We start from the raw sequence: 13,789 nt of genomic DNA, 5'->3' as shown, positions 1-13,789 counted from the left end.
CCGCTCCGTTCCGCTCCCCCGCCCGGGCTCCCCGCGGCCCCTGGCCGCCCCAGCCTCCGCTGAGGAGAAAACTTGGAGGGCGAGCGCGGAGCTCGCACGGAAATCTCTCCCCGGCGGCGCGGGGGATGGGGGCGGCAGAGGTGCCGCCGCCGGGGCAGCTCCCCGGGCGGGCAGCGGGGCCCGGCCCGGCCTCCGGCGCGGGGGGCGCAGCCTTACCCTCCGGCTCCATCTGCTCCCGCCGCCGCGCTCCGGCGCTCCCCGAGCTGCTGCGAGTTGGGCCGGGCGGCGCGCCGGGCTGAGCGGTTACAAAGGCGGCTGCCGAGCGAGGGGGGTGGGTTTCCTCTCCCTCCCACTGCAGCTGCATCGCGCCATGAGGCGCCGCGAGCGGGACAAGGCGCCCCCAAAGGCGGTGGAGGCGGGAGGTGCTCCCGCCGCCGCTCGGCCCCGCGCCGCCCGCCCCGGCCCGGCCCGGCCCAGGCGGCCAGCGGGACGTGCCAGGAGGGACCGCGCCGGCTGCCGCGGGCCCAGGTGCTGCTCCCGGCCCGGGGGCGGCGGCGGAGAGCACCCGCCCGGCCTAGCACTTCGTTACGGCCGGGAGGCGGGGGCCCCGCTGCAGGCCTTGGTGGCTGGGGGCGGGGGGGGGGGGGGTCCTCCTTCCCGCCCGGCCCGCCGAGCGGCTCCCGCACCGGCTGAGGGGAAAGTAACGTCCACCGCTTGCGTGGCCCCCGGGGACAGCGCTGCGAGGGGCTCCCACTGAGCCAAAAAAGTCCCGCGCTGACAGAGGGCCGGGTCCCGCTCCCCTCACACAAACCAGGTGGGCTGCCGGAGGCCCGGCCCGCTGGATGGAGCCGGCCGGGAGGAAGGTGCACACCACAGAGAGGGTTCTCCCCGTTTCGTTGGTCAAGAAACAGGATGCAATCCCAGGGCAAAGTCCAAAATCACGTCAAAAGCAACGAAAGGGAGGCTTCAAAAGGCAGCGGGTTCCCACACCGGCTGTTGCCTTCAGAGCCAAAAGCTCTTTGGTGCAGCTGCTGGGGGCGGCTGTAGGGCATGTGGCCAGGCCCATCTGAGACCAGACGTCCCAGGGCCATGGATGGCTCCCCAGACTGGCGTCCTGTCCTTCATGCACGTGTAAGAGAGCGATTCAGATACGAGCCCTGTTGTTCGGTCCCCTCAACCAACCAACCTCTTCCCACCCCCCAGACCGCCCCCGCCCCCAAGCCATAAGGTCTTTCAGGGCTTCTTGAAAAGTCGGACCAGGAGATGCCCCCGACTCACTACTCTGTGCCTCGGCCAGGGAGCAGGACGTGCCAGGAGCGATCACAGCTGAGCCAAAGGGCGATGCTCTCCTTCACGGGCAGCAGGTCGTTAACGCGGCACCGGTGAAGTGCTCCTTCCACAGAGGGTGTGCTGCAGCCAAGGTGAAACCCTGCCTTTTCAGGTGAGGTACTTGTTTAAAGGAGAGCTTTCTGAGAGAAGATCTTCAGGTCCTCGTCGAAAGGAGTGAATAATACATAACAAAACAAATGTATGAAGCTTCGAAGCGTGTATCAAGCAATCTACCTCTGAAAGAACAAAACCATGTAAAACTGCCTTCACAAAGGCATTTATCTTCAGGAAAAAAATGCAAAACAGTAAATTCAGAAGTTAACTATGTTGGGCTTTAGTCTATTTTTTATTACCCATTAACTGGTCATTGCTCCTTATCTTTCCCCTGAAACGTTCGGCTTTGATGTAGGCCCCATTACGGAAATATACTTTTGGGTAACTTCAATAGTGTGGTGGAATGGAAGAGTATTTTTGTAATGAAATTCATAAAATGGATTTCTTTGGACTAATTATTCCAGAATAAGAGGAGTAGCTGTTCCAGAGTACCTCTATGAATAGGGTCTAGTTAAACCAGAGTAAGAAAACAGATTTATCAGTAATGAACCAGCCTGGACTTCTTGATGTTACTTTTGAAATCCAACCTGTTACTTTCAAAATCCTATCTCAAAGCATTAATATACGTACACAAATTTAACATACAACTAACAATTTCAGATATCCTCCCAATAAACTCCCTGCGTTTATTGCTGTACGAAGTGGTTATGGCTCCCTGAAGTTAGTCCCGTCCTTTAGGACACTGAGGCACACCATCTCTAGAGTGCCTTCACCAGAGCCAGTCTGAGCTTACCAACATTGCTACACGGGTACCAGGTGTAACGGGCGTTCAGCAGCAGAAACAAACTTAAAAATTGTTGAAAATTACCCAGGTTCTTCGCTCTCAAGAAAGCAGGGTCCATGCTATAAAGTATAAAGCTGAGACAAACAACTGTTTATTTTAAGCATTTAAGCGTATTTGATAGAGCAGCAGAACACCAAATAACCAACGTTCTTTAAAAGGATTATTTCCTGTCCAATTCTTTCCCTACCCTAGCCAGCGTTTTGGTTTGATTTGGGTTTTTTTCTAGAGAATTAGAGCATTTTTTATTGTAGGTGCTCCCAACTCTTGCAGTCTGGGCATTTGCAGTATTTAATTTGTATCTCTGACCAGAATCAGTTGAGTAATTCTGGAGGGAGTTTACAATTTAAGCAAACATTAAATTGCAGCCATTACTTTTGGCCAGCTAAGATTGTAACAAAGGGCCAGTATAAGTTTCTTCACATCTAAGAATAAGCCATTTCTTCAACCAAGGTAAGTAACTTGGAGTCAGAGAGAAGTTTCAGTAGATAAACAACAAAGAAAAGAAGGGCTCTTTTTTGCAGCTCTGCTAGGGAGTTGAAGGAATAAAAGCTACTGAGAAGGTAGGCTGACGTTACCAGCAAAAAAGCAAAACAGTGCAGAATTGGTCTTAGAACAGGAAGGTGTTTGCTGGGACACTTCCTCTAAATATTGTAATTTTTTTCCCCCGAACTGAGAGGCATCCAATCCTTTAAACGCGTGAGGAACAAAACCTGGGATTGTGCTTTGCGGCACGGTTTATGACACTTCAGTAAAAGCACAGGACTCAGCCTTTCCTTGAGTTGCAGGCTGTAGATCCATATCCAGCCACGTTAAGCCCTTTCCTCCTGACCTGACTATCTCAGGCACCCACGCTGTTTCCCTTCAGTCTCTCATGAAGGAAGTCGCAATAGGAACAAGTCCGTCTTGTCAACATTTCTGTCACTTCTGCCGTTCTCAGGCTTAATCTTAAAGAAGTCAAAGCTTCTATTAAATAGAACAGAAACTGATTGGCAATCTTCTGCATTGAACTGGGTCTTGCTGAGCACCTTAAGGACTTAGTTTTATTAAATCTTATTTGCAAATGCAAATTGCACTTTGTACCCAGTACAATATACTTCTTTCCTTTAAGCTTTGAAGCATTGCGCAATGTCCATTGAATGTGGTCTTTATCGTGGGATATTTTTTATTGTTTTCAAACCCTTGATGTCTAATGCACATGTAGGCAAGGGTAAGAGAAAAGGGTCAATAAACACAGTGTAAGCAGTTAGTAAAGTTCACACAAATACTCATTCTTTCTCCCCCCAAAAAGAAAAAAGTTGCCTGTCATATCGCATTAAAATTCTTTTACAAGAAGAGCTCTCTCAACACAAATTAATTCTCCCTCATGGTAGGCTCTGCAGTTAAATAAGGATTACCATTGCATGCCCAGGAAAGATAAATCTAAAGAGTGTAAAAATAACCTCTTATACATTTAATGAGACATTGGAGACCAAGACCCTATTGCAAATACATGGGTTTTGTCTGACATGCTTTTCATGTAAGAGATGCATGTTGTGTTCTCTTCCGGATGATGTAATCCTCAGGGTGACCCTCATGTGCTTTTGCCATCATATGACACTCTACTGAATATACAAAGTTCCTTTGTGTACAGAGTCCTTATTTATAACTCTCAGAATTTTGATCAGAGCTTTTTTTTTCCCTTCTGAAGAGACTACTTTTCATTTGAAGATGCAGATTTGAAGATTACTGTAATATGTCTTTTGAGTATTTATGCAATCTCATTTTCGTGAACTTGAAACTGAGCCTTTTCAATTGCAGAGAAAGAAGTACTGCTTTATTTCTCATTCACAATGAGATTGAACCAGCAATTGCAATAAAAAAAAAAATTATGGCAGCACTGAAACTGATTTTGTTGCTTTCACTTTAAATTTGCAAAAAAGTGGAAAAAAATGATTCATCAAAGGTAGCTTTCAAGGGGAAATATTTTTAAGCTGAAACCCTACTGAGGTAGGGTTTGGATTTTCTTTAATGATACCTTAGGCAAAAGCAAGTTTATTCCATATTCACCCACACCAGTTTCCAGAGCAGCCAGGAATCCAGAGGAAAAAAAAACACAGAACAACAGGGAGACAAAAATAAGGAACTGCAGATAAAAGTAAGGCAGTCCTCCACTCAGGACACAAGTCCTGTAGCAGCTCTTATGCTCTGGCATAAGATTTTTATAGCAGAGTGGAATACTCTGTATTTTATCCCCACTTCATAAAGGAGTTGAACTTAAATATTTACTAGGGCTTGTATTCTGAATCATTGTTAATTCTCCTTAACACTGAGGCATTTCAAATCCAGGATGTTCTAATCTCACTGGTATTCTTTATATGAAAAAACCTGTTAAGCCGGTGTATAAATTGATTCAGATCTTCTTAAGGTAATATACAACAGAGTTGTCATCTGGACTCTCTGAAAGCAGAAGTAGGTTCGTATCACAGATAACGAATGATCCAAATGTGTCACCTCTTTCCAGAGCCTGATCTTCACAACAAGAAATGTTCTTCTTGGGGTCCCCAAGGAGGGCAAGAGAGCCATTCTTCATCTTTTAAATGCTGTTGCCCTTACTTGACAAAGAACAATGAGCTACGAGGGTGATGGATCCACTTTGCTTTCTTCTGCGTCTCTGGTGCAAAATGAGGGTAGTACCCTGGATCATTAGGGGACTCCTAATATCCTGACCAGAAAAGCTACACTTAGTCTGTGACTATCCCCACTCACAGGAGAGGATGATGAGAATGAGGAGGTGTTACTGACCTCTTTAGCTAAAAGTCAACATGTGTGGCAGCCAGCAGACTCTTGATGTCTTAGTGAGTGTCTCTCTGTTTGCTAGCTGCAACCAGAAAACCAAGGCTAAACTTACAACAGAACACAGTAGTGTTACAGAAACCTCTGCGCATATATTAGATCCTGTTTACTGTGGGTTTGCATTTATATTTTTAGATTACTGAAAGCTGTAGACTTGTCAGACATGTATATTCATCTGCAGAATTGGGGATGAACTCAGTGACCCAGAAGGTCCTTTCAACTCCCATGTTCGTAATTTATTTTGTATCACATTATAGAGTAAATGAGGAGTTATAGCTTGTCACCATTCGATTAAACATTTCCAAACAACACTGACTTTCATACTACCCTCGAAAACAAGATATGCCTTATGAATTGAATCATCTGACATGGCACAGATGCATCGAGGGTGATGTTTTTCAAAAGCAATGTCTTTCAGGAACATAAACTCCATTATTCAAAAGGGACAGAGGTACCTAAAAGCTCTTTGCGTTGAGCAGGATTTAGGTTAAACCTTTTCAGAAATTGTTAGTTACATATTTAAATAATCTAAAGGGCAGTGTAGATTTTACCCCAAAGTTTTCAGTAACCTAAAATCAGCCAAACTGAGATTCTGTCAGTTTGTTGCTTTGATTAGAGAGGTACTAAAACTGGAATCTCTGTCAAACAAGAGAGGGAAATACTGTTTTTCTGGGCACCATTAGATTAGAAATTTACTCCAGCTTTGGCCTGGAAAAGGCTGGAAACTTTGACTTTTAAGACATGCCACAACGGTCTGGCAGACAGTAAGGTTTAGCTTTTAAACAGGAAGAGAGAATTACGGCCCTTGATTTTTGTCATCCTGGTCACTGTTAATCTGGGTTCAGAAACAAACACTGACTTATTTTGAATTTTGATAAAGGCATTCTCATCTCCTTTTTTATGTTACTCTAAATACATCACATCAATTACGTAATTATTCCGTGACTTATGGGTGACCCTGCAAATCAGTTGAAGCCAAAATATTTAGTAGAACTTCTTTACTCTGAAAAAAAAATCACCAAAATGGTTTGTGCAATATTTATGTAATGTATTACTAAATCATCCAGAATACAAACATATATCCTTTAAAAATAGATTCTCTTTGACCCTTCATGAAACTACTAAAAGGTTCTCACACAGTAACATTCTTGAATGATCATTTATAAAAGTTTCAAACCGGCCATCGTCAATTGCTCTTCTCACAGACCTAGCCTGTGCGTTATCAGGATCTTGATGAATGCAGCAATGTCAAGAATTACCCACAACTTAGTCCTGCAGCCCTCAAAGCTGCCCTTACAACCACACCTTAATACGGTGATAATTAGAGTTCTGCCCAGCCCATGATTGGGCTTAGCTAAGTCGGAAAGCAGGGGGGGAAAGAAAGGTCTGCCTATAGCTCCTGCCCTGCAATGATGTGCCTGTTTTCTGTCACATGGGAGATCTTGTGTTGTATCTGTCCGCAGGGAAGCAGGTAAGTAAATCTGATTTATTAAAGCACAGTCAATGTGCATCTCCTCTCTTCAAGGAGTCAGATGGCCAACCCTCTCATAGAATTTATTGGGTAGGCTGAATCAGCATAAACGTCTTATGTGACCTCTTCAAAAACAGTTTTTAAAATCTAATCTAATTTATATACTTGTACAAAGCCTGAACTTCCTTGAAAGTCAGAATCTGCGAGTGGCTTTTTAGCCAAAGGACTTTTATTTCTAGATCTTTATCTACTGAATTATATAGTAGATGTAATTTTTATGTTGTGCATACATTTTGGATATACTTAATAGACAAGAGATGTTAGACTATCTGTTTTTCTTTATACCTGTATTTTCTTAGATGCCACTGTAATGAGAAAAGGCAGGCTTTAAGTAGCATGGTCTTAACTAGGGATCCATTTGTGAGGCTTAAGTACACCAACTATTCTACCACATGACTTCACTCGTGAGGGAAAAAATACAATTGAAGATGAACTACAGACCCAAGAGTGGAGTTTCTGGTGGAGTTCCTTTAAACCTCAGAGAAATAGAGGCTTTCCTGGAGCGCTACTAGCCTTTAACTGTTAATTAAATAATAGAATTATTTACTACTTTTGATGTAGTAGGTCCATCTTCTGTTGAGAAATGACACCAATTTTAGCAGGTATGCCACTGGAATTAATTAGTGTAGTTTCTCCATTAGCACTAGGCAGCAAAACTTCATAAACGAATGAAACTAGGCTTTTCATTTCAGTACTTAGAATTCGGTCCCCTAGACCTCAGTTTGCTCAGCTTTGGTTTTCTTCCCATTATTATTAATAACCGAGTAACCTCTCTCAGACTTTTCTCCATCAGTGTCCAGAAAGGAACAAAACATGCCTGTGTGTAAATCCTTTCTGCAAAAGAGAGGAAGGCTCCACCTCTGTGAAGACTGAACCATTAAAAAAGGAAAAGGTGGCAGAGTTAGTGCAAGCCATTAAATTTAGGTCCTTTCTGTGTATTTATCAAATTCCCTTGAACCATTCTTGGGCCAATTTTTGCCCACATCTCTATGGACATCCACATCTTACCATGATTCCATAGCAAAGTTCCGTCCTCTTTTTCTTGCCTTCATACCTTAATGCTCCCCACTGAAGTCTAGGTTTTCATTCAGTCTTATCACAGAGACAGGCTGTTTGGCACTGGGGCTTGTTTTTTACCAGATGGTAAAAGCATCTATCGCATTATTTCTCTTACGTGAAGAGCGATAGTAGCAAAAAAGGTACACCATGAGTTCAGGTCCAGTACAGAAGAGAGCAATCAGCTGGACACGTCTTTCTTCATAACTTTTCAGACTAGTTGATCATGTTGTGATCAGACACCGGATTCTCCTGCAGTCATTGAAAGAAGGGGAAAAAAGATCCGTAAGTAAGGAAATTGCCATTGAAGGCACAATGAGTAGGGGGCACAACCAAAACCAAAGCACGTAACATTACATAGGCAAAGCTATCCTATCTCTGAATGATTCAGTGCATGGCAGAGCCCTGAGCTGACAGGTACACCTTTCCCAAAATGTATGTTGAAGCAAGCTAGAACAGAAACAGCAAGAAACAACCAATGAGGAGACCAGAGATGCAGGAATTCACCATTGCTGCTTAATGGAAAGTAGCTCGGGGGTGGCAGGAAGCCCAATGTACGTCTCCTATCATCTTTTCCTGATCAGTTGCAAAGCAAGAGCAGATTCCTGGTTCTCCGACTCCTAAAAATAGCATGAGATCCCAAACAGCGATGGCATGACAAGGAAGAGAGCCAAAGCATGACAGCTTCCATAAAATTCCATATTTAATTTTCTTCTATCTGCCATGCATGTGTGGCCATGCTATCCATTAGGTAATGAGATTTATGATTTATTTCAATAGTTTTAGCTTTGTTCCTCTCTGTACAATGGGACTCGATGGCTGCTGCAAGACCCTCTGCAGTGCTTGCCTAGCTTCTTACCTTTCACAAAGGCCCTGTGCAAACCAGTAACGCCAGTAAATGGTGGGCTGAAAATACGTAGAAGCGCGCGCTTATTTGCAACCGCCTCCCCCAGAACTGGCCACAGTCTGCTGTACTCACCCACGATGAAATCTTGGCCATGCTGTTTTGAAACAGCGCTCTCAAACTCTGGATTAAGGATGGGCAAAGTGGAAGATGCAGGCTGAGCTCTTGCTGGTTGACAACCACTCTTATCAAGCCTGTTGACCTAATGTGCAGCGGGAAATGTAGCTTTTGCTGACCCACAACCCATTCCTACTAGGCATTAAAATTAGCAGGCAGGGCAGGTTCCTGGTCATGGCAGGTCCAGCGCAAGCCCAAAATAGTTGATTACGTGGCATACTGACAAATGGCATACACTCAAGAAGCAAGCTGAGTTACCAGAGGGATTAAAAAAAAAAAGTAGAAAAATTTCTTTGCACTTGTGGTTCCATTTATTGTCTGTCACGTGATTCTTAGGGTAATCAGTTGCAGCAATGGTAACCATTCATAAAGCGTTATGTTCTAAACCTGCCAAGCTAGCAACTTGTCAGAAGAGCAAGAAATACATTCAAGATGAGCTGTGAAAAGCCACGGGGAACGCAGGCAAAGCTAAACAGAGGAAGAAGCTGTGGGGGTTGGGGGGGAGAAGAATTCTTGAGACAAAAGTCAAATCTTTTAGCGTGGAAGAAACGTGACGATTTTTGCTTTGCTATCGGCTCACATTTTCTCCGCAGCCAGCCAAGGATACTGCGCGCAGCCTGCGCTGACGAGCCGCTCTGTATTGCGCTGCCATCTCGCGTTTGCCTGGCAGAACTGCTCCAAAATAAAACCGTCGATGAGTTGCGAGCAACGGTGTTGCATGTTCAAGTACAATGAGCATATCCCTTTTACATTTTTTACCATTTACTTATGAATGGAAGTATGTCACACAGAGCTGCGAACTGGATACAAAGCTTTTAAAGTGCTCATTGCGGGAACACGCCCTTAACCTGGAATTAAAGAGTTAACAAGGAGGAAACAACCCTTTACAAGACTGCAGAAAGCCAGAGAGAAGGAAAGAATTATGAGGGCATCCAGCCTTTTCCTAGCGAACTTCAGTGAACTTATTCATGGTTCGCCTTTTAAAATATTTTAATGTTCTATAGACAAGACCCCAAAACCAGCCACTGGCACTAAATTTAAGCATTAGCATTTGGGCTTCTATAGTTTTTTGTTGTTGGTTTTTTCTGTACCCTGATATCTGGAAAAGAGTTCTTGGAAGGATGGGAACGAGATTTATCTCCCATTCTGGATTCTCCTCCCTTCTCTTAGATCACAGTCAATCTTCTTTCACAGATCTGAGATTACGAAGAGAGTCGTTCCAGACCTTCAGCAGTTGTGTAATTAACAGAGCATTAGTGGGCTGAACTGAAAATTCATCGCTTTCAGCACAAATGCCACGTAGAAGACAAAACAGTTCAGACCTTCAGCAGACTTGTAAAGAATACGACTTAATAGGCACCTTCATATTGGCCAGATCCTCTAGCCATAAAATTTGTACTAGCAGATCAGTTTAACTCATCCGTCCAAATTTATGCCTTCATTTGCTGGGCACCAAGAATAAAAAAACACAGCCAGCAAAGCTCGAAGAACAAGCATTCCTGTCAAGTCTTCAACAGGCAGCTGTCCCGCCTAGCAAGGACTGGCACTCTTGCTTCCCCTCTAGTCTCTTGAAGCTCACCTGGAAAAATTTTCTTCACGCTACTTAAACCAGTTTTAGACTGCCCAGTATAAACAACTACACATAAGAATAGCTGTATTTTGTGTCAGGAGTCTGTCATCACACAAACCCGGCAACCTTTTTTTGTAAACGTACCACCGCGGCAGACTTGCATCTGCACTGACACGTTTTAGCTGCGTGCACCAAATGCAGGCTAAAGGAGGGACTTCCAGCGCGGGTGTGGCAGAGATGCAGGCTCTAAATCACTGAGGTAGAGCTGGGCACCATGTGGTTATCACAGAGATACCACAGCTGTGGGTATTAAGCACTAGAACACTCAGGGACCGACTGCCACATTACCCATACCGATCTTGTGGCTCCCTCTCTGAGGACCTGTCCTGCACTGCCTGGCTTTCTTGCCTCTCTGCCTAATTGCCCTTCTGTTTCTCTCTATCCATGACTTCCCGCAATTTTCAGAGGGTACTGAAGATCACAGATCCCCCAGCCCTCCCAGTGTGTCCATCACTAGGATAAGGTATCGCAGTGTTTGGGCTATTTTAGCTTTGGAAGCTGGTACTGACACAGACACTGACTTGCCTGGTAGCCTTCCACAGGCAGCTGGGGCAGCAAACTTAGTTCTCTCAGTAAAACAACATAGAATCTAATTTAGTTAAAACCGTGTTTAAAAGCAACCTAACCTGAGGCTAGTCAAGTGTATCTGCTTACACTTGATATTGACATTCAGTTAAGTATAGCTGTATTTAGATTGACTCAGATATTAATTAGAAGAAGTATCTTGATATACTTTGATAGGAAATCATTCTATGAACTGAAGCTTAAAGAAAGAGGATTGCTGCAACCCAGGAGACTTGCATGAGACATTCTGAAACCACACACAAAAGCATTCAAGTATGCCAGGGAACATGTTCCTCTCCCGCACGTCCTCCTCATTTTCTTGCACTGTTCCTTCTTTCTGTAGTCTCATGTGCCTCTTCATAGCCCCTGATGGCTAATAAATGCGCTAGCTGATCCCCCTAAGATGGAGAAATGCACACTATGCAGTCTTGTACTACCAGACTACACTAAATTGCCAGCTGCCTTTTTGGAATTGAGTTGTTCCTAGGCTTTATGCCAAGCAATCCCTGCCCACAGCAGATCCAGCTGCTCCAAGTTGCTCAACAGTCCATCCTAATCCATTGCTGCCATTTTTTCCTTGCTGCCTCTTTCACATTCTTGCATATCTCCCTCTCTTTTTTCATTGTTGTCTTTGAAATGTCTCATGCTTACAGCCTTTCCCCCCACTTTCTCATTTCTCCTCCTGCCACTTCCCCTTCTCCTCACCCCCACAGAAACACATCCGTTTTTCTATGAATAGGTATTTGGGATTGGACCAGTGGCTGCTTTTGCTAGCTTTTTTCTGCCTCCATGAAAGTAACATCCCTTCCGAAACAGGACCCTGGTGAAAACTGGCCTTCAGAGGAATGGGAGAAGCAGTGATGACAATTTTGCCTCCTACAAACGACACAGAGATGGAAGACGATGTATTTGTTAGCAGATGTTCTGTCAGGTTTCTCAAAAGAGCCCTGAGCTCCGTGGATATGACAAAGCAGCAAAAGTGACAGTCTCACTTTACACCTCTGGGAAGAGCCTTCCAGATAAGAATGAAGAGTCTAACCCAAGTCAGAAAAGGAATCGGGAAAGCTCAAGATAACAATGACTCTAAGGGTAGTAAGAAACAAAGGGGAGGAGAAAAAGGCATGTATTCTAACCATACTTTCCACTGGCCAACCAGCTTCTGCAACTAGATTAGAAAGGAGAACACGAATATCATCTTCAGCTCTCAGCCCTTCTCTGGGCTGTAATTCCAGTTCTGCTGTGGACCGCTGATGGGGGCCGTGAACATCACCAAGAGCCTAACTGCATATTTTACTGAGTCAATGAAAGATGCTTTAGCCTCTGCATAACAGCTCTTAGAAGTGTTCTAAGCTATTCCATGCCCTCATTGTTCCAACTGAAGGCTGAACAAGCTTTTAGCAAATTTTTTTTACAGAAAGTAAACATTCAACCAGAAAAGAGATATATATATTTTTATGTTATTTAAAGAAAAAAAAATACCCAGGTTTTCATCCATATAGCACAAAGGAAAAAAGGTAGAAGTCGAAGATGTAAACTTTTTCTCTTCCCCTACCATTCTAGTATTGTACCTAAAAGTGGTAACTTAAGAAAACCACAAACCCTAAAAACCACTATCAGTGATGCAAAGTCAGGCATGTAGTTTCATCGGCAGCCTACAGGAAGGTGCAGTTCAGAGACATCTAGAAGGTGCCACCATCTCCGATGAATTGCCAGCAGCGTAACAGAAGGTGCCAGCCACAGTGAAGTGCCGTGTAAAACAGCCAGCAGGTCTTATGGAGTAAGATGGCTTTGTTTCTGCAACTAAAAAACAAATTACATGGTGCCCGAAAACTGTATTCATTCTTGTTCCAGCTGGTTCCTAAAGTAATGTCAACAAAGACCAAAACTGAAACCTAAGGGCTGCTCAGCAGCTTGCAAAAACCCAACAGCAGGGCAAGAACCTGCAAGAGAAAAGCAGTGCTCACGTTCGTGGCGACATCTGAAGGCGTCAGATCTGAAGGCCAAAGACTACTTTGTCAGGGAGAACAGGTGGAAGACAGGGAGCTTGGTCTGACACTTAACAGTGGTGGCACAGCGTGGTCAGTTTTCTTTTGACCCAGGTCTTCGAGCGCGGTCAGATGCGCTACTTCATCTCCAGCTCAGTTGAGTAGCTGCTTCATCCCGCAACACGACAGCATCTTCATATACGCTGACAGAATTGCACGCTATTCTGAATCTGCCCAGTTACCCGATTTGTTACTCAGGTTACAGCACCTGGAGTCAGGAAAGAGTAAACACCAACTTTTTGCCAACAGACATGAAGCACAGCAAACCTCTGGCACGTGAGGCTGTAGTGGCGAGTAACTACCAGTGCTAAACTAACTAGCAGTAGCTGCAGCTAAAACCATGCAGGTGACTTTGCCAGCAGGTTCCTGGGCGTTGGCTGTTCTGGTCATGCTTGAGCTTTCTGCTGTTTGACTCAAGTATTTGTGCTAACCAAAAAAACCTTGCCACCCTAAGCACAAGAAGCGTGCGTATACTGGCGATAGCTGATAGCTAGGAATTCTGTCCCGACGGAGAAAGACAAAACCACAAGGAACATGCTTTTACAAGCTAAATCTTACTTTTGAGAGCTGTTACTAAATAACCACATGACTACCAGCTAAAAAGAATTAATGCTTTCCCCATCCCAATAAGGCACGAGTTCAGGCTATTCTTTAGATCCAGGTAAGATCACATTTTAAAAACCTCCTCCCTGTGCTGTCATGTCAATAGCACGGGCTCAACAGTCTTCTCCCTGACAGAGATGTAGGTCTTCTAAATGGAGAGATATTAATGTTCGGTATCTAAGACTTGATAATTGGCTTAATAAAGGCTCATTGTTCATTTGGCGATAACAGGAAGCTAATGTTCTACTGCTGGATCAAATGCTTTACTCTAACCCTTGAT

At 44.4% G+C, this 13,789-nt stretch overlaps 1 protein-coding gene across 1 annotated transcript in view; it reads right to left on the bottom strand.

Annotated features, from left to right (window-relative positions):
- Positions 1-378, bottom strand: part of FGD3 (FYVE, RhoGEF and PH domain containing 3) — a 112,205-nt gene extending 111,827 nt beyond the window's left edge. Inside the window, exon 1 of the mRNA XM_076345888.1 lies at positions 217-378. Within this exon, the coding sequence (XP_076202003.1) occupies positions 217-364 (148 nt within the window). The 5' untranslated portion in view covers positions 365-378. The remainder of the gene's footprint in view (positions 1-216) is intronic.
- Between the last annotated feature and the right edge of the window lie 13,411 nt (positions 379-13,789).

Source organism: Aptenodytes patagonicus, chromosome 8, assembly GCF_965638725.1.
Source record: "Aptenodytes patagonicus chromosome 8, bAptPat1.pri.cur, whole genome shotgun sequence".
NCBI lineage: Eukaryota > Metazoa > Chordata > Aves > Sphenisciformes > Spheniscidae > Aptenodytes > Aptenodytes patagonicus.
This window is presented reverse-complemented; position numbering and strand designations above follow the sequence as displayed.